The following is a 27,963-nucleotide window of genomic DNA, read 5'->3' as shown; positions in this document are numbered from 1 at the left end:
GTCTCCTGGATAAACACCACATCAGGAGTCAAACGACGCAAATACTGCTATACTACACCCCGTTTGATACGGTCCCCCAACCCATTGACGTTCCATGACATCAGCTTCAACCCGTCCCCCCCCATCCCCTCCAAGAAATCAAAGGTCCCCCAGTAAGCAGCACAGTTCCCGATGGTGGACAAAAATCAATACCTCGCCCTGCAAACAAAAAACACACAACAAAACAACCCCTCCTTCCCCCCCACCCACCCCAACGTCCAACTCCCCCCACCCTGCACCCCTGCGGGCCAAAAAACCCCCCCAACTTGCAGTGTGCCTGTCGCCCAACTAACCCCATTCTACGAAAAGACCCCGGAGGAGGAAAGGGACCCGACCCCGCCCGCCCCCCACACAGGTCCTAGCAAGACACAATGAACCAAAGAAGTACAACCCAGCTGAACAGCACAAGATGGCAAAATCAAGGACCAAAAGTCACTCCAAAGGGGACCCGTCACCGTTGGCACCTGCAGAGGGCCCGGGACGGCCACCTCTGTCCGGCAGCGAGTCCAGCCAGTCACTCACGGCCACAGGAGAGTCAAAAAAGGCAGTCCGATCCTCATGTTCCACTCGGAGTTTTGCAGGGTAGAGCATCGAGTACTTTAGGCCCAGTTCACGAAGACGACGTTTCACCCCCTGGAATCCCATCCGCTGTTTCTGGACAAGTTGGGTAAAGTCCGGATAGAAGTTAATGGATGAGTTCTCATGTCGAACCGGGCCATGGACACGTGAGGCCTGCAGAATCGCATCCCGGTCTCTGTAGTAAAACAGCTTGGCCACGATAGGCCTCGGGGGGGCCCCCGGCCGTGGTCGACCGCCCGGAACTCGATGGGCCCGCTCCACGGCAAAGAACTTACTCAAGCCAGCAGGGGTCAACTGTTGGAGGATGAGCTCCTCGACCAGGAGGTCAACCGGGCGGTCGTCGGAGGACTCCGGTACGCCTATGACACGGATGTTGTTGCGTCGGGCCCGTCCCTCGAAGTCCTCCAGCCGCCGGGCCATCTGATCGTTGACCACCTTGATGTCACCAAGCGCGGCCTGCAGGCCCGACACATCCGCCCCAAGGGTAGAGGTCCGCGCATCGAGAGCCTGAACCCTCTCGTTTGTTTTGGAGAGATCCGCCCGTATTAAGGTGACATCAATTGCCACCGTGTCGATTTTACGGGCCAGGGCCTCGTATTGCGTGGCGATGGTTTCCCTGATGCCATCAATGGCGCCCATGATATCCTGTAGGGAAAGTTCCGAAGAGACGGACGTGCCACCACCGGTGGCGTCCGGGGGGGGACCGGCCGCTCCAGGGGAGCCTCTGCCCTGAGTGTAGCGGTCCATGTTGTTGGTCTGGACTGATCCCCCACGGAGGGAGGCCTTAGTCTTACGCCCCTTGGGGCCCCCCTTGCCCCCCATGCGGTCACGGACACCGAGGGGGACCGCCGATCAAAGTAGCAGAGGCACCGGCACCGGAGACTAGCGCCTCATCCGAGACCACAATATGGCGGTGCGGGGGGACCCAAGGCGATAGGCACTCTAGTGGCAGGTGGAGACAAAGCCTTGTGCAGAGGCCAAGGATACACCCCGCCACCTCAAGCGCTCCACCGGCCAGCCCCCTAATCCGAAAGTGAAACCGAAAGTGGTCGAGCGGCCCCTGGCACCGCGCCGCAGCCGCTGTTGTTCAATTGCGACACGGCTCCACGGTTCACCTTCGCCCCGGGCACCTCCGTCGGGTGGGTCCCAAAAGGTCTAACAACGATAACTCAGGATTCCCAGGTCCGATTCAATTTCTGAAAAGAGATACGTGCTCAGCCGGTCTTCATCTCCCAGATTCCATAAACCACATCAGGATATTATCAGGATAGATTCCGAGGAGCAGCGAGGGTCCGGGGAGCCCTGTGCTCACGCGACCATCTTGGATGCGCGCTAGGCTCCTCCCAATTTTTCAATTTTTAATACAGTGTTTTAGGAGTGTAGTTGAAGAAAGGCATTCTGAGTTAGCAAGCAACCGGAGAATGAAGCTGTAGAAAAATACATTATACATATTGCTCCATATCCAGGACAGGCAGCTCAAACATGTGATTCAGAGTGTACACGTCATTTAAACATTAAAAACCTTAGCCTGTTGTGTCCCAAGCCTTGGACAGCCCTATTAAAAATAGTCTGGAGTATCCCAACCTTGGTACAGGGTCTGTACTCTGCGCAAGTGGGGTTGGTGCAGTAAAAACAAAAGGTCTCATTTAAAGATCTTCCCTCACTATTCTGTAAATAAGGTTTTTCACTATTTCACTAAACATTAGTTGTTTGGCACTGGCCAAGAGTTTCTCTCCAATGCACAGTCAGATTTATAGTCTGTTTTGTCACCTAATGTCATCCAAGTATATGTTCTGCGTGTTTCTGTATGTGACTATTGTAGACTATGAATTGTATATAGAGGCAGAGTGATGAAGGCCTGTGGGTTCCATTTTGGACATCCCGGGCCTGTTCTGTGCAAATGTTCGGGGTGTAGTTGTTATCCCCGACAGTGGAAGTATATCAGGATGCAGGAGGGAGGAGACCTGCACAGTTAAGTGAGGACAGAGGAGACAAGGCTCTTATAGAATTTCTATTATGCCCTTACTGTAGCAATTCTACTTGGTATATGGTGGGGGTGAAGGGGGCTGCATGTCTGTTGTTCAGAGTGAGAAGGTCTTTTAGGTAAAAGTCCATCTTTTATCTCTTTCCTGATCACTGTCTTTGTGGCTATTCCTAGCCAGGTGCAGATAATTCACACCTCTTTATGCCTCAGTTGTGGGTGCTCCAGGCTGGAGACTACACTGCTGTAAGGGGAATCATCCCACACAGAAGGCTGTGTCCATAGAACTGCATAAAGAAGTGCTTCTGCACAAGATCACTGGTACACCACTGTTTCCGGATGCAGTCATGATCTCCTGAGTAAGGCAGCCACAGCAAATACTTTCATTCATAAACGTTCTTTCATGGCTCACTGTTTACTCACTTTCCCTGCAGCAAGCACATGAAATGAGGCAGCCTGCATACCTAACCTTTTTACTGGTCTATTAGAAACTTCTGTCGTATCGCAGATTGGAAAATACTCATAACATCACTTGCACTTCATACAGTTAGTTACACACAGTTCTTAGTGCTACAACAGGTGTGATGCCCTCCAGGGAACTTCTGTTGGCAGCACTGGTTAGCAGGTGCTCTGATTGGTGAAAGTGGTGTTTGGCGGGTGAGCAGTCTTGGGGGAAAGGGGGTCCATCCAGGGATGTTTCTGGTAGTGATTGCTTTGAGGATTTTGAATACTGGTTAGTGGGACCACTAGATGCATGTAACAGAGACACCTGAACCCACCTTAGCTGCAGGATGGAGAGCTAGGTGCCTGGGCTTGCGCCCTGTCCCAGTCCGACCCTGGTCACACTGCCCAAATAAATGATATCATACCGGCAAAACAAGGATGACGTCGATTAGGTAGATTTGAACCTGTAGCGTGCGGTTTACAGGCATCCACAGCATGTGCACTAGCTGCTGAACTGTTTTGCCCACTATCACAAATGGGAAACAGCGTTTACAACGCTGTCATCACATTGCAGTGCTATTACAACACGGTTGTTACAACGACCGCGTTGTTAGTATGCAATACCTTTACATCGCAAGTCATTAGAACGACTTGCTGTAGGGGGTGCTATGGTATTGGAAAAAAAATTCCAACACCTTCCCTACTGTTGCGCAAACTGGAGTAGGAATAGTAAATAATACTATTCCTAAGTCCAGCGCTCCCCCTACAGCAAGTTGTTCTAATGACTTGCGATGTAAAGGTATTGCGTTCTAACGACTCCGTCGTTGCAACGACTGCGTTGTAAAAGCACGCCCATGGTGTGGCTGGTAAAGCTGCTCTTGCCACTCTTTCCCAATGCTGCTACTGCCGACAGTTTGTTCTGTGGTCAGGATTAAGAGCCTGTGCAAACATTATACCCCCTCAAGAGCCTGCTGACGATGAACCAGGGGTTAGGAAACCGACGCAGGGACCAGGGTGCCAAAAGGTTTATTAATTGATGAAGTGCACACTCATCCTCTTTAATGAGCTGCATCAGACTCACCTCTGTGCAGCAGGGCGATCCCATAAAGTGACAGGCATCAGACCACTGCCCCTTACAGGCACTGGGTGGAACAGCAGCAGCTTCCTGATGATCGCTCCTGTTGCAATAAGTTGTGTTACAGATTGCATTTTTGAAAAGTGCTCGGCCCTGTGGGACGCAAAACAGAGTTAACACTATAGGTAAAATGGCAAAGCCATCGGTGTGATCATTAAAATATATCTCAGTCAAACAAAATAGCAATCTAATAAGAAATATCTGATGTGTATCAGCGTTTGGTAATTTTCTATGAAGTTAGTTTAACATTTTTGCAGCTTATAAATTTGTAATGTATAATATTGAATTTCATGTATCATAATCAGCTTTATTCGGTTATTCAGAGAAAAAAAATAAAAGCAATGCATACAAGATAAAAAAGCATTTCATAAACATAATAAAAAAAACGACAATACATTATAACTGTAAAGACATGTTTTTTCTTATCCGTATCATGGACAATAAAACACTAGAAACCTTACAACAGATCACTAGAGAATTCAAAACAATAGTGCTGGCCGGCATTGATTAAAATTAGATTCTCGAAAATTAGGTAAAATGAATAGTTTACGTGGGAGGGCATAGAAAGGACAAAAGAACGTAAAGTGCTTTGATTCGAGAGTCCATCACAGGGACAATTGATTAAACCCTCCGACCAATCATTTGTATCAGGAAGGGTGACTAAACGCTAGAAAATATCAAGTTTAAAATGTGTTAAAACGAACCTATGCAGAGGATTGTTCACAGGGGTTAAATACGGTTGAATACTGTCACAATTTCATGACGATACGACTAAATAGGTAAAATATTGGCCTGGATTGCCCATAGTAGCCCGTAAAAGAGCGTTCCAGCTGTTTTGAGCCACCTTTGAAAACACCTGAACTTTTTTTCAGTAGACTGGATTAGCTGTTTTTATGTTAAATACATTTACACAGTGAAAATAAGTACTTTTTTTAATCAAATAATTGGAATGTAGAGATAGGCTACATTTATTTTTGTATTGTCTTTGCTTGATTTTTTTATCCAAAAAGTAAATCCTGTGTTAATACACATACTAAAAGTAATTGCTTGTGTAATATTTAGAAATTCGATAACTCTTATAGCTCGACCCATCATTGAATGAAAAATGGCGATTGTCTACAGCTATCTGAAGATAAGCATTCAAGTTTTTCGCAAGCATGTGACTAACACATGATCCGTTGTCATAGGAAGCCTTTAAAAATGGCGTTCATAAAACTGTCAGTTGAACACTTGTTGAAGGGATTTAGGGAACCACATTGAATTCTAGTCTGTCATCTTGCTGGTAAGAAACTAAATTTAATGATACCTTTTCTCTTTAGTCTTGTATTGGAGCGCAAGAAGTTTTCTTAGATACCGACCGCTTTCATGCTAGTACCGGCTTTTTACAATGAACGTTAGATGAACTTTAGTATGCAGTGCAGCACACAGGTTTTGAATACAATGTGCGTAAGATTTTTATTAACAGTAATCCGCTTTATCGGAGCATCAGCAGTTTATAGTAGTTATGAGATTAACGTGTCCTTATTTAATACATTCTGTACGATGATGAGGTCATGTTGTCGATATACCTTATACTTTCCCATTAAAATAGCAGCAGCTTGAGCCTCAAAAGCCTAATATAAAAGATAACATTTAGTTGTTTTTTTTCTCACACATATACTTTTTTGATGCGTTCTATGTGATGAAGAGTGCATGTTCTCGATGTACATCGTACTTTGACCTTTTAAATTGCGGCGGCGTCAGCCTGAAACCCTAATATGACTGTTAGTTATATACAAGAGTTGCATTTCAATTTGAAATGGTACCCCTGGCACTTTTCTAAATGAGATTGTGTTAAATATTATTTAGTCCTTTCTGCATTAAGCTATGTGGTGCTATAAGCTAGAATCTGAGCAGATTGGCAACTGACATACGATGTCTTCATGGAATTGGAAGGACCTGATAAATTGTTCATGAATAAAATAGCACTGCGCCCCCCCCTGTAACTTGAAGCCCCGTTTAAATTGTTTGTTTGGTTTTTTTTTAAGTGATGCTTCAGTTCTGACTTGAAAGAAACAGTAATACCAAATTGAACACTGCTCTAAAATCCATTATTTGATATATAGCTGTGCGTATAGACATACTAGGCACTTCTCCAGTTATTTGGAAGAAATTAAGTGATTGGTTAATACATTTTACTGATTGAAGTATTCTTTCAATTTCAATTTTCAGATGTGAAACTATATTGATATTGTGAATCACCTGGTTACTGTGACATTTTCTGTAATGAATGGTTCGTTAGTATAAGAATCACGACGTGTAATTACTTTTTACCTTTTGTTGAGGATATTATTTTTAATAGCATTTTTTCTTGCAATTGAACGCGTGGGTGAATGAGCACCTGCATCGCATGCACCCTTTTTGTTTTTTTCACAGTTATGACACATTTCTTTAGCAACGAGCACTGGCGTTTTTATATATTGTGCAAGATCTTGGGACATAATTTTTCAAGCAAGTTCTTTATGTGCATTTTGATGTCACTTCACCTTCCAAAAATCCTTTAAGCGTAAGGTTTATTCAAATTGGTACACTAGTGAGTGGATATAGTCTTCTCTTATTTTTATTTCACACTCTTTGATTCACATTTTATTCATGTTTCCACTTTTAGTTTGTTATTGTTGCTTAAAATGGTCTATTCTGCGCACTTTAGCTCCATAAAACTAACAGATGACAAAAATTTGACATTTTCTGACATATTTGTGATATACTCCTGCCATCTAGTGTTGAGTCCGGATGTTTGCAAGTTGTTTTTCTTCGAAGAAGTCTTTCCAGTCACAAGGTAAGGTGACTCTTCTTTTTGGTGATAGTGCATATGGGTATCGACTCCATTGTTGGATAGTTTTTTTCCAGCATCGGATTCGGACGTGTATTGCTGCGCTCCAGTTCTAAACCATTCTTTTAATTCCTTTCTGTGCGCAATCCACTCTACCCGTGTTGGTATTGTTTTCGAAGGCGTTTCCACGTCTCTGAGTATCATATCCGTCGAGGTAAACCTCAATTTCGATCAAAATCCTTCGATAAGGGCGTCCGGCCTAACCGCGTGGGTCTACCTCGCAGTCAATGGAACGGACTCCATTCAAATTCTGCCCTCGGTGCAACGCAAAGTATCTGTGCACTGAGTCACACGAAGTGTGAAACTTGAGCTTGTTTCCGGAGAACAACGAACAAGACTGCGACGCTTGTAAATCCTTCAGATTGAAGAAAATGCTGTGTGCTTGTCGGGCTCGATGTCGCGAAATGCAAACTCAAAACGTCGAATACACGCTGGACATCTTTGGTGAAGGATCCGAGCACGAATTTGACCCACATGGGGCCGATGAAGAACAAGAAGAACTTGTGTCTATTCCGGAATCAGACTCCAAGATGAAAGAAGACTTGCCACAATGTCAACGTCCCGTGAGTACCGAACACCCCTTGCCCCAAAATCCAAATCAGCACAAGCAAAAGGCTTCGGTTCCACCCCCGCCTTTGGGCCACGGTCGGCACCTAGAAGATGTTTCTGGTGCCCCACCTTCCGGCTCTGCACCGAAACACGTCACTAAGCCTTCCGGCTTGGGATCGATTCGGCCAAAGTCAGGAACCAAGCCGAAACCTTCAGGTTTGACGTTGAAAACCGCTTCGGAGCCGAAATCACAGATACTGAAATCAAAGACTGCTTCGGAACCGAAATCTTCAGCGCTGAAAAAAGTTCCCATCCCTGCACCGAATTCCTCGGCGCCGAAACCAAAAAATGTTCTTCCGAGGCCACAGGATCTGATTTTCAGCGTCCCACCACCGAAATCAGACCCAAAACAAAAGCAACTTTATATAAATCCACATACAGGACATGTCCTTTCTAAACTGCCTCAGAAATGCAAGCCTGAATCAGGGGACACACTTTATCATATTCCTTTGAAGAAGAAGAATGTAGGTACTAACCCCTCCTCCTCCTTCACCACATTCCCCGGCACCATCATCTCCACCATTGGAGCATTTACTCATTATACCAACTCACTCTCCACCACCACCTGATGATGATGATGACAGAGATGGGGGGCGGGGGGGACACCTTTTTACCAATAGATCCCTGGAAGGATTACAACATTGATTCGCCTACAGATAACAATCCAGATCCTTCCCCTCCTGACGATAATATGGGATATCTAGAATTCCTTGCTAGAGCAGCAGAATATTATGGAGTACAGTTACACAAGGAATCTCTGGAGTAACATTTCTTATTCGAAACACTCAGTAACACACAAAGTTCTAGTCACACTCTACCCATGCTCAAAGGTATGATTAGACATGATATTTTTAAAGACCTAAAGCGTGCTTGTATTCTCACACCCAGAATAGACAAAAAATATAAGCCTGCTCCCTTAGATTCAGCTTTTATTAAAGGGCTGTTACCACTAGACTCTTTGGTTGTTTCTAATGCCCGTAAATGGGCCAATTCACAAACTACAGAGGACACTCCCCCTCCAGACAAAGAGTCAAAACTGTTAGACGCCTCTGGTAAAAGAGTAGCTGCTCAAGCAGCAAATCATTGGCGCATTGCTATCACCCAAGCCCTACTAGCCAGGTATGATAGGGAACACTGGGACGAAATGGAGCAACTGCTCCAATATCTTCCAGGTGAGCTCAAAACAAAAGCTCAAGATTTAGTGCAGGAAGGGAAGCGCATCTCTAATTCATCAATTAGATGTGCTTTAAATACTGCAGACACCGCAGCTAGAGAGATCAACACCAGTGTGTTATTAAAGAGGCATGAATGGTTAAGGATTTCTGGTTTCAAACCTGAAGTTCAACAGCCCACTTTAAATACTCCTTTTGACAAGGAGCATCTCTTCGGGCCCTAAGTAGATAAATCAATAAAAAAGATGAAAAAAGACACAGAAGTAGCCAAGTTCATGAGAGCTCTTCAGTCCCCTTCTAATCGTGGCTCCTTTCTTCACTCTTTCTATCGTGGAAGGTCAAAAACCATGTCCTCAGATAATACTACCGCCTCGTACAAAGGCAACAATCAATCTTCCTCTACAAGAGGTTTCTTTAAAGGAGGGTACAGAGGTAACAATGGTAAAGATAGGGGCAAAAGTTCCACGCCAGTAATTCCCTAACAAGCAGTGACTTGCCTATACTCCCCCGGATCATTTAACACCTGTCGGGGGACGTTTTCTACAATTTCCCCCCATTTGGCAATCTCTCACCACAATCAAAACAGATAGGGTCTGAGGGCAAATATTTAAAGACCTACAAGGATACCTAAGCCCCCTTTCTAAATACTTCAAAAAACCAAGAGAGGAATCCGAGGTCTAATCTACAACCCTTGATCAATGATTCAAGAGAGTTGGCTAATAGCAATTTTTATGCCAATAGAAAAATAGGTAAACATGTGATAGGACAATACAGCAGATGAAAGGTGCAGAAGGTGAAGCAAAAAAGCTTGATCTAAGGATAATCAGTATCCCATCATTACACTCTTATAGTGCCCAGTGTCATCATCTGGGTTACCAAACAACTCTTCACAAGGTCCTCTTAATGTATCGAGGTTAAATGAATGAGTTGTATCCTCTTCTCAAGAAACATCCAAAAGAAGAGGAAAAAACGAAAGTATATAGAAGAGTGCAAAGAAAACGAACAAATGTTTTTGTATTTTTACCAGTGCTCATAAAACAGAATACACAATTGATATGTACTAGATATACGTAAGTACTGAACTGTGCCCCGTCAATCGTGTTTCTATCTAAAATAGTGAAAAAAAGGAAAAGAAAGGCAGGTAACCAACGTTTACTGCCCACTGTTTGGTCGACATGTTTCAGCCTTCCGGAGAAACTCTCCTTGGCTTTCTTCAGGACCTCATAAACAAAGTCCCTAGTTTGGACTTTGAAAAAAGCAACTGGGTTGCTACCATACCCTTCACTTAGTCTTCAATTCCTCTATGTGATTTGCTGATGTTAGTTGACATCTACAAGACAAGAGAAACAACAGTGTAATAAATTAAATGAACAAAAAACCACATGAGACATTTTGCTTCTGGACATCTGTAACCTCATTCTGCTGAAGAATGTTTTGAAAAAAGAATCATGCTTACCGAACAAAATCTGAGGAAAAAGCCCCACCTCACTCGGCACCAGCTTGAGTCAAGGAAGAGGCCCCGCTCTGTAAGTAAACGTGAGCCAATAAATAGACCGGTCTCTATCACTAGAGAACGGTACATACGTCAAAATCATATGTTTTAGCAAAGGAGGGAATATTGTCAATGCTTGACGATGTCTCACACTCGTAGTACTGACCGGGACATGTCAGCCGATTTTTTTAAAAAAACCATTGAATAGCAAAGCTAGATTTGGCATAAGAACGGAATGCAAAACTCCATTTCCAAAGGGACGAAATGGTCCAATAAACCACCCGATCAATATAGACCCATATCATCTTTTGATGACTTGTAAAATGAAATACTCTTATTCATAGCACTCAAGATGCATCGTTATTGAGCGAGAAAAGCTTCGCAGAAAACAAAATGCGAGGCTGTGAGTTTGGGAATGGATCTACATGCAAGGGTAAATCTACATGCAAGGGTAAATCTCCTGAGCCTTACCTGTCCGTCGGTACCTCCGGCTGGGACTCGTACTGGGATGGAGGTACCCGACGTGACAGGATCAGCTGTTTTTATGTGGAGTCGGGAAATGGACGCACCTGTCTACAATCAGTAAACGCCCATCTGACGAAATCTGGCGCGCTGAGTGTGACGTCTCTAGGACTACAAAAGGGATCTCACGAGCTGGTCTATGTAGTTCTCGGCTAGGGTTGTGTTGTTTTCGTAAAAAACTTTATTTTAGAGTCGGTAAGAGACGCACCTGTCTACAAACAGTGACGCCCATCTGACGAAATTTTGGCGCGCTGAGTGTGACGTCTCTAGGACTACAAGAGGGATCTCACGAACTGGTCTATGTAGTTCTCGGCTAAGGCTGTGTTGTTTTTGTAAAAAACTTTATTCAGACATACTCTGTGGCGCTAGAAAACAGTGAGCGCCTATCAGGCGAAATTCTGACGTGCTGAGTATGACGTCTCTAGGACTACAAGCGGGATCTCACAAGCTGGTTAATGTAGTTCTAGGCTAGGGCTGCGTTTTTTTGGAAAACTTTATTTAGACACGTTTTATAGCGCTAAATAATAGAGAAAGGTGAAAAGGAGAATTAATGCGGGTGTAGTTAACATTAAAGCACATATGCTGTGTAGAAGAAATTAATATTGTGCCCAGCAAGCGGAAAACTAGGCTGGATTGCAAGATAGAGAGTTCTCTAATCACAACTGTTAAAGGAGGGCCCAGTGATGGTAACATCAGTTTTCTAGTGTATCTTGGGCCAGAAGCTAACATGTATTCTAATCACCTATAGTTCTTAGTATACACTACTTCTTTAGCGACATCCATGGTATCGCGTCGTTCAAGCCCTGGGTGTCGCTGGACAATTTAAAAATCCAACGTTGTTCACGTAAGAACAGAAAATTTGATACATCACTCACATGTGGTGGGATGTATGGTTTTTCGAGTACAGTCCAACTGAAATCACCTGCATCATGTTTTTTTTCAACGAAGTGTTTTGTAAGTTTCGTAATGGTTTTTTTACATCTGAATGTACTCTTGTGTTCCTGCATCCGTAGTTTTACCTTTCTCGTTGTCATGCCCACGTACTTGAGCGAGCATGGACATGTGATGAGGTACACAAGGTTATCACTGTTGCAGTTTGTGAAACTTTTCTGTATCCAAGGTCTAGGGGTTACCTGCCTTTCTTTTCCTTTTTTTCACTATTTTAGATAGAAACACGATTGACGGGGCACAGTTCAGTACTTACGTATATCTAGTACATATCAATTGTGTATTCTGTTTTATGAGCACTGGTAAAAATACAAAAACATTTGTTCGTTTTCTTTGCACCCTTCTATATACTTTCGTTTTTTCCTCTTCTTTTGGATGTTTCTTGAGAAGAGGATACAACTCATTCATTTAACCTCGATACATTAAGAGGACCTTGTGAAGAGTTGTTTGGTAACCCAGATGATGACACTGGGCACTATAAGAGTGTAATGATGGGATACTGATTATCCTTAGATCAAGCTTTTTTGCTTCACCTTCTGCACCTTTCATCTGCTGTATTGTCCTATCACATGTTTACCTATTTTTCTATTGGCATAAAAATTGCTATTAGCCAACTCTCTTGAATCATTGATCAAGGGTTGTAGATTAGACCTCGGATTCCTCTCTTGGTTTTTTGAAATCTCTCACCACAGACAAATGGGAGTTAGGAATTATCCAATATGGTTATTGCCTGGAGCTTACCGACATTCCTCCAAACATTCCACCATACTCTCACAAAATGTCACCAGAACATTTACACCTACTCAATCAGGAAGTCCAGTCCCTTTTGCTAAAAGGAACCATAGAGCATGTACCATTACAATATGAAGGGTCAGGCGTGTACTCCCTATATTTTCAAATTCCCAAAAAGGACAGCTCCTTGAAACCTATTCTGGGCCTCAGAGAGCTAAACCACTACATACTGTCAGAGCATTTCCACATGGTGGCACTTCAACAAGTGCTCCCACTTCTACAGCAGGGCGACTTTATGTCTACTCTTGACTTAAAGGACACATATTTCCATATTCCAATTCATCCCACTCATCGAAAATACCTCCGGTTCATGATAGCAGGTCACCATTACCAATTCAAAGTACTACAGTTTGGAGTCGCCACTGGTCCCAGGATATTTACCAAATACCTGGCAGTAGTCACAGCCCATCTGAGAAGACAGAACATCCATGTCTTCCCATACCTGGACGACTGGCTCGTCAAAGCCAGCACTTAACAAATGTCTTTCCAACACTCTCAAGCCACTATTCACTTACTTCACCACCTAGGATTTACAGTGAACACATTGAAGTCTCACCTACAGCCTTCCAACTCACAGACCTATCTGGGAGCCACAATAAATGCTCAAAAAGCTCTGGCCTCTCCCAGTACAGCCAGAATTCACAGTATTCGGTCCCTTCTCACTCAGTTTCAACCCAACCAGTCATTACCAGCAAGAGCATTCATGCAATTGCTAGGGATGATGACGTCTTGCATTGTAATTGTTCCCCACGCAAGACTTCACATGCGTCCCCTTCAAGAATGCTTAGCAAGTCAGTGGAACCAGTCCCAGGGTCAGTTGACTGATCTAGTGTTGGTAGATGGCTGCACTCATGGCTCTCTGCAGTGGTGGAATCCACATTTATCCAAAGGGCGGCCTTTTCTCGACCCTGTTCCACAGACAGTGCTAACAGCAGACGTATCGCTCACTGGTTGGGGTGCTCACCTACAGAATCACACAATACAAGGTTTATAGAGTCTACAGTACAAGAGTCTCCATATAAATCACCTATAGCTACTAGCAGTGTTTCTAGCGCTCAGGGCTTTTCATACTCCCCTCATAGGCAAAGCAGTCCTAGTCTGCAAAGACAACATGACAGCGATATACTATATACAGAAACAAGGCGGGACACGCTCTCTCCAACTGTCACGTCTAGCACAAGCCATTTGGAAATGGGCTATACAACACAACATTTATCTCCTAGCAGAACATTTTACAGGAGTAAACATTCAGATTGCAGACCTTATCAGCAGACAGACCGCAAATTCACGAGTGGGTACTTCATCCCTAGATTCTCTTTCCCTACTTTCAGGAATGGGGATTTCCTTACATAGACCTGTTCGTCAAGGCTCAAAGCGCAAAATACCCAAGCTTCGCCTCCAGTTTCCCACACCCGCTCTCCAAATGCAATGCCCTATGGATGGACTGGTCAGGGATATTTGCTTAGGCTTTTCCGCCTCTCCCACTCATTCCCTTAGTAGTTCGGAAGCTCAGACAAACATCCCTTGAACTGATTCTCATAGCTCCCACATGGGCACGTCAGCCTCTTTCACCACTCTGCTGGAGCTCTCAGTAGTTCCACACCAAAAGCTGCATCTCAACTCCAGTCTCCTCACTCAGAGCCACAGAGAAATCAGGCATCGAAATCCCAAAGAACTCAACCTAGCGATTTGGCTCATGAAGTCACAGAGTATGGTTATTTAAATTACCACCAGACTGTATGAATATCCTAAAAGAGGCTAGAAAGCCTACTACTAGGGCATGTTATGCAGCAAAATCGAACAATTTGTTATCTATTGCAACAATAACATTATCAATCCTCTTGATGCTTCAGTGCAAAACATCATCTGCTATCTCTTACATTTACAGCAATCTGGACTAGCATATACATCTATTCGATTGCATCTAGCAGCAGTACCTACATACTTACAAAACAGACAACACTTCTCTCTGTTCAGAGTACCAGTGATTAAAGCCTTTATGGAGGGAATAAAAAGAGTAATACCACCAAGAGTCTCACCTGCACCAGTATGGACCTTAAACATAGTCCTTACTAGGCTATGGGCCTACCTTTGAACCAATGCACAGGTGTCAATTACAGTTCCTCTCATGGAGGGTTGCTTTTCTCATTGCAATCACTTCACTAAGGAGAGTTGGTAAACTTCAGGCATTAACTATTCAAGAGCCTTTCTTTGAGCTTCACAAAGATAAAGAGGTTCTTCGAACCAGTCCCAAATTTCTTCCTAAAGTAGTTTCTGCTTTTCATATCAATCAATCAGTTGAGTTACCAGTGTTCTTTCCTCAACCTGATTCTGTAGCAGAATGAACTCTACACACACTAGATGTTAGAAGAGCTCTACTATATTATGTAGAAAGAACAAAAACATTTTGCAAGACAAAACAGCTTTTTGTTGCTTTTTCGCAACCACACAAAGGCAATCCCATATCTAAATCAGGCATAGCAAGGTGGATCGTGAAATGTATCTAAATATGTTAAAAAAATAACTCTAATACCCCTTAAAGCGCATTCCACCCGCAAAATAGGGGCTACTATGGCTTTCTTAGGGACTATTCCCTTTGCTGACATCTGTAAAGCAGCAACATGGTCTACACCGCACACATTTTCCAAGCACTATTGTGTAGGTGTGTTAGAGAGGCAGCAAGCTAATGTATGCCAGGCAGTACCTAAAACACTTTTTCAAACAACTGTAACAGCTACAGGTTAACCACTTCTTTGGGAGTATACTGCTATACAGTCCATGCACAGCATGTGATCTAAAGCTCACATGCCTCGAACGGATAATGTTACTTACGCAGTAAGCGTCTGTTCGTGGTATGGAGAGCTGTAGATTCACATGCGCCCACCCGCGTACCCATAGTTATTGTAGTTTTGTACTTTACATACTTACGCATGGACTTCTCCATTCTACACTTACTAACTCCATTCTCACCCTCTGCGGGATAACAATGGAGTCGATGCCCAAGCGCACTATCACTGAAAGGAGGAGTCACCTTACCTCGTGATTGGAAAGACTTCTTCGAAGAAAAACAACTTGCAAACATATGGACCCAACACTAGATGACAGGAGTATGCAAAGCTTATGAATCTACAGCTCTACATGCCAATAACAGATGCTTACTGGGTAAGTAACATTATCCTTTTGCCTTATCACCTCTGTTCTCCTTTGTCTGTAATCTGGTTATGTTCAATGTCTAATTTTGTAATTAATTTTACGCATTTGAAATTTTGCGTTGGTATTGATTAGTATTTGTAATGTCCTGATAAAGTGACTTTGGTGTCATGAAACACTTGTTGGTCAGTCTTGAAATCAAGAGGAATTGAAAAAAAAAATTGCGACAGAAAGAATCTTCAAGTATTTGGTTGTGTCATTTATCCAGACCTAATGACCCAGTCTGTCAGAGTTAACAATGTGTTATTGTCCAGCTCATTAGGGAAAATGGCACATCTTTAATGTGTTTTCATAGTTGAGGATGGACCAAAAACAAAAGGATATATCACAGTCTAAAATTACAAACTTGTGAAATGCGTTTGTGAGTAGGGAACCAGTGCAGATGTAGATGTTCCAGGGCTTGCGCAATGTGTACCCTTCTATTTAGTGTTAATAGTAATTGATCAGCTGCTTTTTCTAGGAGGGGGGTGGCTGGAATACCAGCTAAACATATTCTCCTTTACATTCTATGCTGTATGAAACAATTGATAATAGAAATTTTAGCATGGGTGGTAAAAGACATGAAGTTGGGAAATAAAATATGAAGTGCTGTGCTTGTGTGAAGAGCCGAGGAGGGTTTACAGAATCCAGAATTAAGTCTCTGGTGTGTTGGCCATTAATTCATGCCTCTGCACCAGAGTTCTGAATCACTGTCTGTTTTATACTGAAGGATGGCCTACATGCAAGGTAGACTCTGACGTTTGTCCAGACACACCTTGAGTCTGATGACATTTGCCTGCGTATAAACTCTGAATGCAAACATTTGAACATGAGGGATTCTTTGTAAAAGTGAGGACAACAATACAGACCGCGAGAAATTTGCAGGAGATTAATCTTACTTGCTGTAAAAGGAGAAAAGTGAAAATTAAGCCTGTCCTCTTAAAAAACAGGGATGCCAATCTCTTAATGGCACTAAGGGACTAATGGTCAACTGAGTGATCTCCAAGTAAAGTCCGGAGGATGCCATCTCAGCCATAAGCCACCAACCTCAGGTGATCTAAAAATGAAACCAGCACTGACTCTGTAACCGTAGGCCAGATAACTACCACAGTTTGGAAAATAAGTGGCATTTTAGATATCGTCCTGTATTTGTTTAGTTTGAAGGCATTAAGCTATTATTTCTTATGACGTTGCACACTTTTTAAAGAACAAATACGAAAAGAGACATTACAGATCGGCTGATGTTGTGTTGCTGCTAAAGGGAAGAGTTTATTAAAAAATCTGAGTGGGGTGGGTCTTGTGGTGCCACAGAATATTTTCTTTTTCCTTTGATTTTCATATAGTGCAGGTTACTCTTTGTTGTTGGTTTTCAGTAACCATTTTGGCAGAGGAATTAATTTTTGGCGACCAAACTCTCAAACCTTTTTAGAGGGTCTGCAATTGTAACAAGCTTGCTAATTTCATTGGGGACCCTGAACACTTCATTTGAAGGTTCAGGGTGTTGCATATTCTCACTTGTAAAATGCATTGATTACTCTGATCTGGATTGTACATGCCATCTTAGCATACACGCAATATTATTACCTCAGTTGGCTTCCTGTTGTGTGGTTCTTGTTTTGTGATTCTAGGAAAAACTATGTAGCCTTATCATTTTTTCACTTTAGAGTTGATCACAGTGTGTGATATAGATTTTGAGCAGGTATTGTATTTTCATTGCCCTGTGGGGGATTTATCTCAATAGATTTTACCCACGATTCACTTAACCAAACATTTTTAAGAACCCAAGTGTTTGATCCAAATAATGTCTGGTGGCCTTGATCGTGCTCGCGCTGCAGTGGGGGACACACTTTTTCTTCCAGAAGCACCAGTGATACCTTACATTGTTCTGGACACAATATTATTAAATATTAACATAGAAAAATGCTTTACACTGTCAGCAATCTGGAATGAGAAGGTATTTGTGAAATTGTGCCTCTGCTATGCACCTAAGCTTATCTACTCTGCCTATTAATTATTTCTTCCAAAAGCGGGTATGGCAGATGGAGACTGGCTGGTGGTTTGTATACTTGTTTTTCTACCACCCAATGCTTCTCCATTATTACTTTTAGGAGAAGAGCCAGGAGCAGAATTATAACAGTAACTTACCAAATCTAAAATATTATTCTGTATTTGGTGTGTATGAATTAGACAGCTGGTTTAAGTGTATAATAAAACCACTACTCCTTAAGAGCAAGAATAATTGCTCTAAGTTGACTATTCATATAGCATCCAGAAGTTGGGCTAATCTTCTGAGTTAAAAAAAAAACATATAAACTTCATTGTGATATTAATTAGTACTGTAAAATCTCTTAGAACTTCAGACGCTACCATACTTTCTCACTGAGTTTTTTTCCATACATAAAAAGTTCAGCTTGTGCTCATTCATTTTATTAATGTAAAAAATGCCTGCCTCCATAGTTTTTTACAGTGGATTGTTGCTGTTTATTTACAGTGTGAACATAATATGTGCACGGGTCTCTTAATTCGTATTACATAAGCAACATTTTCGGTTGTCTTTAGCAATTTTCCACCATCTCCCTTTCACTTCCAGGGTTGAGAATTGGTTGAACCTTGCTAGCATTGTAATTTCTTGTATTTGTTTTCCCGCTAATGTATTACACAGCATCATTTGGTGAGCATTATGCAGTAGTACAAAGTATCATTTATCTGCCTCGCCAAGTTGAATCATTTTTCAGGTGCAAAAGCCTATGCTTTTAGATTCTCAAGCTCAGTTCTGTCCTCTCAACAGTGTGCCTACAGCTGCTTTATACCTTTGTTGACATTGAGAATACTTGAGAGAACTATCTAAAACCATAATTGAAGTATTTGTTGTTTGTTCCAGCCCTGTCCGGATTCAGTGCCTTATAAAGAGGCTCTGGCAAATCGCAGAGTTCTTCTGAGTTCCACCGAAAGTAGAGAAGGTCTTTCACAACAGGTATTCAAAGGCACTTTTCATTTTTATTTCCGTTTTGTTTTAAATCTAATCAAAGGTTTGCCTGTTGTCATTTTATGATGTGAACAATGGCATTGGAAAGATGGACAAAAGTGGGTTTTTTCGGTGTAATTGTTTTTTATTGATATTAGACAGAAAGAAATACCCGTCATGATAATAACCATAAAAACACCACCACAAATAAATTGCTATAATTTTGCAGTGCATTCATCAAGGCTTAACATTTTCATAAGGCCATTGCACACAGGGCATTGGCAAGTTTCTTTTCCATTCGATAATTAGAAGGAATGATGAGGTAAAATGCCCGCCGACAAAGAATACATAAGAAACACATAAAATAGCATGTTAAAAAGAGGGGAGAACTCAGTTTAGTAGGTTTCTAGTCTAAATCATTCAGATATATGCAACTTTTAACATCTTTTAATGGGTAAATTCCCCTAAGTATAAAATCTGCATTATATTAGTACTTCTTGGATTCATTTTAAGAAATAAAGGTGTGTTCTTAAATGAAACCTGTTTAAATATGCTTTTAGGACATCTGTGTGGAATTTTGCTTATCATTTTTTGAATGTGCAAGCAACTGTTTGTGTGAACTGGAACAGTATGACGAATTTGATAATCCACTTGTTTCGGATAGATACAAGTGATAAGTCTCCCTGAAGTACCCATGACCCACCTTTAGGTAACGAAGCTTGAACTTAAAGTTTTAACTCCTTTTACCACAAATAGCTAAAACAAAAAAACTAAAGCAACAGGTGTCAAGCAATTGGATTAATACCCCCCTTAATTGTTGTACTAGACAGTTGTTATTGTATCAACTGGAGAACTTGATACCAATAATAAATTTTAGGTCTTAGTGCCCATTAGAGCATCAAGGAGGCAGGTCCCAAAACTGCCAGAAAATGCTCGGGATATATCAGGGTAGCTATGCTAGCAAAATTTACCTTTGAAGATTGAACTCACATTCTTTATTTCCTTTGACTTGTGCACCAGTAATGTCACCACATGATTTACAGTGGTGAAAAAGACTTGGCATCCATTATTTTACTTATCTCAAGCCTGAGAATGACTGGGGTCCTTTTCAGGTGGTAGAGGCAGTATGCTTAATAACAGGTCCTGTAGCTCCAATCAAGTGACCGTCTTGTATGCATTGTTTGGAGATGCATCATGGGGCAATTCTTACTCTGGAATGTTAAGGCACCTCACGCCAACCTGTTGTGGCAGAAATTGGGTTACAAGAAGGTCTACTTGCTTCTCAAAAGAAGCCATTATACTTCAAGTAATTAGCAAAAGTTTCATGCAGAAAGATATCTTATTACTGGTGGACCCATCACTGCTTAGAAGTTGCACCAGGCTCTAATTCTTCAGGCTTTTCAAACACTTGGTCTGACTGTGAAACAGTAAGAGGTCTTCAGCGCCAAAGGAAACGGTCCCACTGTGCCTGACGTTAGAATCAGGAGACTGCCTCATTCAGTCCTACAGGCAGTTTCCTACAATAAGAACACAAGCAGGTAAAATAGGAATGAAGCTTTAAAAGGATGCAAGCACCTTTAAGAGGGTTTTCTGAAGAGGTAGTCTATTAAATGTCTGGATGATTCAAACATTGCAGAAAAAAAGTATTTATATCTTGCATACCTTGGTCTGTAGCCACTGGATAAGCTGTGGCTACTGGGCCTCATCTGTTGGGTCCGGGATTGCTTGCCTCTTGTGTCCCTGGGTCCGGAACTATGGATCTGCAAATTGAGACAAGTACAACCCCACCAGTACTTCACTTTCACTGTTAGCAGTCAATCAAAAGTTTCTCTTGAAGGTATTTTGGGGGTGATCTAGCTCAGAAGATAGCTTTCGCCGAGCAGGCCACTAACTGAGTGACAAACCCAGTTCTTTACTTTTTGAAAAGAAAAGTGCTTTATTGCACACTTTAAGCTAACTACCACTTGTGCAATATCTAACAGGTACAGTCCAGGTAGTTGGAACAGGCGGTTTTGTGCCTCGGTATGCCAGTCACCCTTTCCCCCCTCGGGTGTGTCTCTTTCTCTGAATTAGGCTGGTCTCTCATGGGGGTTAAAGTGGCTCAGAAGGCATGAATCAAGGCACGGGTGCAAAGTACTCCCTGTAGATGTGGATGCTCTTAGTTCAATGCAGTTCCCCTATTTCAGTTTAAGACCCACCATACATGTATCTTCCTTCAGGCAGGGCCGAGGCCAGTGGTAGACCGGCAGCATGTTCAGTCTTTCTCTCCCACTTCTGGGAGAATGCTCACTCTTCACGTTGCTATGTCCTCTTTCAGTTCTGAGGAAATCACGGCATAGGATGACAGCCAACTCTATTGTCAGAGTCGTCTGACCAGAAATACAGATAACTTGAAGTTTTCATGGCCTCATGGGGCGTAGCAGTTAATGGTCGACTTCATGCCTGCTTCTGGGCACTGTCAGTGGTGGATTGATACAGGTGGGGGCAGTCGCAGGCACACATCTCTGTTCCCAGTGGCATTGACAGCCACACCTCTTTGCTTGCAGTGGCATAGGCAGCAACAGATCTCAGGTTCCATCCTGTAACTGCCAATTAGGAGAATCTGATACCCACTCACACCTGGATCAGGCAGCTCACTTTGCTCAATCACCTTTTTATTTGACTGACCCCCACCAGCACTGGGGCGCTCTGACTCTGGCTGTACCACGGCAGTAACAACTGCTGAAGGGTTGGCATTCTGTTTCTATCAGCAGGGAGGTTGGCTTCTGGGCACTTCAGGTCAGCTGCACAGCTTTTTCCTGCAGCACAAGGTTTCAGCTGATGTCCCCTCACCCATGGAAAGCTGGCTATCAGGCAGACACCAGCGCTGGTTGCACAGCGGTCATTTGAGTACTCTTTGGATCACCCCCTTCCTTGGTAAAAAGAGAACTTGGAACTAGAACCAAAAGAGGGTCTCTGCCCCCCTTTCTATTCAGGTTAAGTATGGAGGATATGTGGATCCACTCTCTGCACTTTCAGAAACATTTCAGGGTGATACTCCTTCCAAGTAGCCTTCCAGGCTGCTCTTCACACACAACTTGTGTGTAAAGTGATGCTTCTCACACCAGGGTAGTTTTCAGCCGGGAGCACCCACAACAGAGACACAAATAGGTGTGAGCTTCCTGCACCTAGCTGTCATAAACCATGCCGAACAGTGATCAGGATAAAGACAAAAGGCTGACCTCACCAAATGGGTCCCTTTCACCTTCAACAACAGAAACTGCATCTACTAGATGGCAGTCCTCCAGAAAGACTAATCAACAGGTCTTCTCACCTTAAGGCCTAATTCACGTACTACTTTCATCACTCCACTGTCTAGGTCTCCTCCTTCTAGCTTCAAGAATATAATCAATACATGTCTACTGGGGAGGAGCCAAGATGGCGACCGGAGCAGACGCTTGAGCGCCCGGCTCCGTCGGTCCGTGGCCTCGGACTACTATCCTGATGCCCATCCTCGCCGATTCTCGAGGTGCACCGTGTGCGAAGACGCGCTGACCGCGCTGCTGCTTTCCCGGAGTCTCAACCCGCCCGGATGCCCGAGTTCTGGGTGCTTTTGTCCTCGGCACTGAAACCCTGCGCCCTTACGGCCTTTGCCGGCCTCCTGGAAGCTCCGCAGTTACCGGACCAGCTAGCGCTAACCTGAGCCCCGCGGTCCCGATCTCGCCTCGCACCATGGATCGTTGCCGGATGAGCCCGGGGAGAGACGGCCGGACACCTTCTGCACCCTGTGCCTGACGGGCTGGAGCTGTGGGGTGGGCCCCGGTGCGGTGAGTCTCCTGCCCCGCTCTGAGGACCGAGCTGTGGGGGGCTGCTGCCCCCTTTGCCTATTGCCTAGCCAGCGGCGAGGGGGACCGGCGAGAAGATAAGCGACTGTCGGCCTTTCCTGTTGCGGCGTAGACCTGAGGGGAATTGACCCCTTGCCACGACCCCCCCCCCTGGCCATTGCACCGTATAGCGGCAAAACATGGCGTTGAGTGCCTGCTCGCGGCGGGGGGGTGATACTCCGGTCTCGCCCGCTGCCCACTTCGCCCTCCCTCTTCCGGACACCAGCTCCACAGTGCCGTCCCGGATTGCTGCCGATGTTGGGGCCCAGCTTCCGCTGACATGCGGCTCCGTTCTGGCTGTCCTGCGGGACTTTCAACTACAGATGTGCGCTGGCCTGCAGGCGCTGAGTGAGAGGTTTGACCCCATACTGTCGGCTGCGGGCCGTGAGCGCACTGTTTGTCATCCACAGGGCGTGGGTCCTCCGGTGCTCTTGTCCTCTTGCGGGGACGCAGCGGCGGTGTATGATTGTGCTACACTGGTGCCTTCATCTAGCGCTCCCGGCGCCCAGGGTCCACCGCTCTCCACCTCAACTGCGGATACTTTGTCCCCCTGGTCATGGCTGCCTGCTTCATTGTTCCCTGCCTCACCGCGTCCGCGAGGCTATCCTGCTGAGCGATACCTAACGGCTTCGAGGGACCGTCCGCGGTGGCCCACTGCTGCCTTTTTGTGGAACTCCTGTACCTTACTTGCCAGGTTTGGATTTTATGTGGTGCAACGAGGGACCTCAATCGATGGTCGGCGGCCATTTCGTGATCCTACTTCACCATCCTCTCACAAGCGGCCATCTTGTCTTTGTCTGCTCGGGACACGGGGCCTTCACGCAGGAGCTGGTTTAATCCCAAGCCCGCGATCGGGCCAGGGCTAGACTGACCTCTATCGCTATGGTTTATGGACGGGCTGGCCTGGGACTGGGACTGTATGTATGTTTTGCGCGCACTCGTCGCGACTTGTATCCCTTGCTTAATCTGTGGTGCCATGGTATCTTTGCATGCCGTTTTTTGGCGTCGAGGGCTCTCAGTGTGTGGGGGCCATAACTGGCTGATGGTTCGGGGCGCTCTGGTGTCCAGTGGGCTCCTCCCCACCTTCTTTTCTGTTTTCTTCTCTTCTTTACTCTGTTCCTACTTTCTCTCTTCTCTATATTTCGGGTTCATTGGGCGACAGGCACTATGCTGGGGGGGGGGTAGGCCGTAGCCTCCGCATTGGTGTAGGGTGGGGGGGTAATACTCTGTTCTCAATTAGTTCTATGGGCCTTTCTTCTTTTATATCTCTGTGCTCTACTTTCTTCGATTCGGGGTCCGGGTGTGGGGTGGATCGAGTGGGGGCGGCTCTGGAGGGGCGCGTACTTGCTCATGTGACTATCCTGATATATCTCTGCACCGCCTCACTGATTGAGATTTTACTCCCATTGTTGTTCTTACTGATGTTGCTGCTCGCCTGTGTGGTGAAGCTATCTTGCGGACTCGAATCTACTTTGCTCTTATCCTTCATTGACTTTTTTCTCTGATAAAATTATCAAAAAACTTAAAATTAACCTTCACCTCTCCTTCCCCGGGTTTCAAAGATATCTCCAGTATGTGACTCATAACCTGTTGTTAATCCTGACCGTTGATGCACGGGGGCTGTAATGTGGGTATCAGTGCTTTACTGTATCGTGGCCGGCCTGACGGTTGTAGGCCCGTATTTGTTCTTTTAAGATGCACGAATAAAGGTTTTAAAAAAAAAAAAAAAAAAAAAAAAAAAATACATGTCTACTGTCTGGGGAAAACAATCTCATTTTCATCTTGTGTACGAGGTCAGGCCAGGGTATCCAAATTTGATTATACAGGCCTCCAGTACTGTGGCTCACTTTCACAAATGTGCACAACGTACTCTTGGAACATTAGCGGCAGGATCTGGGCTAGCACATAGATGTGGAATGTCACAGAAGCATGCTGCTAGGTCTCCACCAACTGTGGATTCACAAAACTCCGTACACTGCCACCACATGCTGAATGAAAAGTTTGGACACCCTCAATAAAATGAGGGCACACTTGGTGTACCCCTCAAGGTTACAGAACAGGTCCAGGTCCTCACTCATGTCAAGGCATAGACCTTGGCTTCTCTGCACACACTACGTTATCATGAGTTTAGGGACTCGCATGACTTTACATGACTTATACCGATCAATGACCCACCTTTGAACACTGTGTTTACTGTACCACTCTTTGTATACTTGACTGTCATTGACAAATGTTGTAAAGCGCTCCAATACCTTTGGGTCTGGCTAGCACTATATAAAACTATAAACGGATGCAAGATCTCCTTCCTCTTGTTTGTCGGGCAAGTTGCCAGATCTTACTAAAAATAGGCATCTTTTATTTTATCATTTTTCCAAAAGGCTGACGTTTCTGTTTTGCGGCCTGCTCACAGTAGCATGTCCGCGTGGGCAGTTGACACATCTGTTCTGTATTTCCTGGTTAGTTTTTTTTAATGATTATTTTCTTCATAATGTGCATAATCAATCACTCCTTTCAATATTTGACAAGATATCGGCCACCAGACAGCATTTGGTTGAGGAAAATAGTAACCACGAAACTATCCCTGTGACCAATGACAACAGATTTACGATATATGTTTTGTACATGAAATCTAAGCATTGACAGACGCCACATAATATACTGATCCCAGTTACAACACGTATTGCTAAAGCCAATAGATCTAGTTGACTGCCAGCCTATTGGTTTAGTCAATGCTGGTTTGGTTTTGTCATGGTATTGCTAAATTTTTATTGGTTATCTAAAAAAAAACAATGGTTAAATCAAAAATAACGTTTCGTTCTCAAAAATCACACATTGACATAATAGTCCCTGGTGCTTAATCACTTAAAGGAAAAACTTTGTGCACTTGCTCCTCACGGTAAAGTTAGCCAACGGCTGAAGTGGGCTGATCCATTACCCGCCCCAAGCTGAAGAGGGTGAAAGAAAATGTGAATGACACTATAAAAGACCAGTGGTTGAAGAGGGCTGACTCAAAACACCTTTAAGAAAGTAGACTAAACATACATTGTAAGTACGATCAAATGGTCATACACAGTCCATCCAGTAAAAGAATTACTCTATTTGGTTGTTTTGTCTCAGTCAGTCTTGCTTCTTTGCACTTTTATTATGAAAAATCGAGACAATCTCTTTAGTTGTGAAAGAGTGCTAATGAAACATTTTAAATATTGTAAGGGGATCAGTGACAGCGGACAAAAGACAATACCACTTAATAAAATGTGAAAGCATTTGAAAGGATTGGATAGCATGTCATTAAAATGATAGTTGGAAGGGGAACAATTACGGGAATATCTTATGCTATTAACTTGTTCCGTCCATGCAGAAGAAGGGTGTACCACATTTTTTCATCCATTATAATGAAGCGACTAGACATCAAATAATATGGTTAATATAAATTAATCATCGGTTTTCATTGACTCCATATAAGCTGATGTAGCCCAGTGGTTTTTAAAGAATAAAATGATCGACTAACGTTCTCATGCCTCTGCTTCATAGCCCGTATGTGTAGTCGCACCTCTAGAATAGCTAATAGGTGTATATTTGGTTGAGGGAGGCGTCCAGGAACCGGATGTTGAAGGCAATAGCATTTGTGCCACTTTGAAGCACATACTTGGTAATATCAGAAAGAGCAACTATTTCCCTATTAATTATTTTGACTAACATAACACAACATTTAAAAACTGTGTATATCAAAAAGAGATACAGGGCCCAAGACCACTCCGTTGCATTCTGCTTAGGATATAGTAATACCCACAAATGTATCATATGTATACACAGTAATTACACCAGTCTTCCCACACTTTAGCATGTTTCTGTGGGCACTCCCTCAATTAATACACATAGTCGTCAGCTTTTACGCAGTAGTCCATTCACCTGTGGAGGGGGCAAATGTAGACCTCCAGTGACATGTTATATCACTTTTAGCAAAAAACAAGCCCATTGCTACCTAACGTCTGGTGATCCTCCTGCCTCCCCATTCATCCATTAAGCCTAATAGCACTATTTACGACTGTAGTGGAACCAGCCTCCGTGTCACTTAAGTCAGGATATTACATTTGCTGGATCATGGGGCACTCCATGCCTTATTTTGCATCTACGTCAGTGTGGGTTTAGGTTGTTTTTCAATATATATAGTCTTGAGGTAAAATAACCTCATTCTCACAGAAATTGGCAATACTCTGGGGGCCATCTTTGCCTCCACCCAATCCTTTTCCTCCAGCGGGCCTATGTCCTGTTCCCACCTTTCCTTCAGTGATTGCCTGGGGTCAGGTGTATTATTAGCAAGTGTAGAATGCATTTTTAGAACTTAACACCCAACTCCATCATCCTAAGCTTAGCTTCTAATGGGCTATTGTCAGAGTGGGCCTGCAATCCCTCTTGGTGTACCTTGAGTGCATGGTGCAACTGCAGGTATCAATAGAATTGCATTCTATGCATGTCGTAGGTCTCTTTAAGTTGTGCGAAGGTGCATATGTTATTTTCCTCCACGATATTCCCCAGCTTAATATTTCCTATTATGTCCCAAGATATGAATCCCTCTAGACCAACAATGTGTTCGTCTACTTGCCATATCACAGCAAGATTTCTGCAGTCAACACCGATATAATCGACCTCAGCTTGTGATGCATCATGATAGGGTTGTCAGTATCTTGGGAGGAAGGTCTGCGTCTTTAATGGGGCCAAATAGTAGATTAAGTATACTGCAACGTTTCACGTTTATCAGTTTAGAGGCTACCACAGGGTCCCTGCAATTCACTTATAGCTAATCGTTTATTAGTACTAATCGGTTTGCCCAGTAGTATAATATCTGCAATCCTAAGCCCCCTCCAAACGATATTAATACACATTTGCAAAATAGTATCCCGGGGCTGGAAGGCCCCCGGTCCCGCAAAAATCATACAGTCAAAGATTGTAGTATTTGGAAAAATGTCAATAATATTTCATAGGGTAAGTTCTGACGGCCATAGAGTAAACGTTGAAGAGCACCAACCCGCCATGTTACTTCGTACACGGGCGACTAAAGGTGTGATGTTTAGATTCCATGCCTGCTGTTTGGTATTTACTATTTGCATACAGAGTTATGTGAAGTGTTCCTCAGCCCATTGGAGGTTGGTCGTCTCCCTATTATCCCCATGGAATAGGACACTTTACCCTGCACACTTTTACTCAGCATGCCATTACTCCACAGTTTTTACTGTGCAAAATCTTTTACAACGCAATCCATTTCAACGCATTCCCAATTACAATGCAATTTACTTTTCTAACTCCACGGGCCGTTACTTTGGGGAATGCATTGTAATAGTTTGCGGTGGAAAGCCCTGCAGT

The 27,963-nt window shown here is 43.7% G+C and overlaps 1 protein-coding gene across 1 annotated transcript in view; it reads left to right on the top strand.

Moving 5' to 3' along the window:
* Window positions 1-27,963, top strand: part of PPP1R21 (protein phosphatase 1 regulatory subunit 21) — a 395,061-nt gene that overhangs the window by 229,624 nt on the left and 137,474 nt on the right. The window contains exon 16 of the mRNA XM_085612732.1: window positions 18,656-18,748. Within this exon, the coding sequence (XP_085468858.1) occupies window positions 18,656-18,748 (93 nt within the window). The remainder of the gene's footprint in view (window positions 1-18,655; window positions 18,749-27,963) is intronic.

This window comes from Triturus cristatus, chromosome 6 (assembly GCF_964204655.1).
Source record: "Triturus cristatus chromosome 6, aTriCri1.1, whole genome shotgun sequence".
Classification (NCBI taxonomy): domain Eukaryota; kingdom Metazoa; phylum Chordata; class Amphibia; order Caudata; family Salamandridae; genus Triturus; species Triturus cristatus.
The sequence above is the reverse complement of the archived record's forward strand: the minus strand, read 5'-3'. Positions and strand labels throughout refer to the sequence as shown.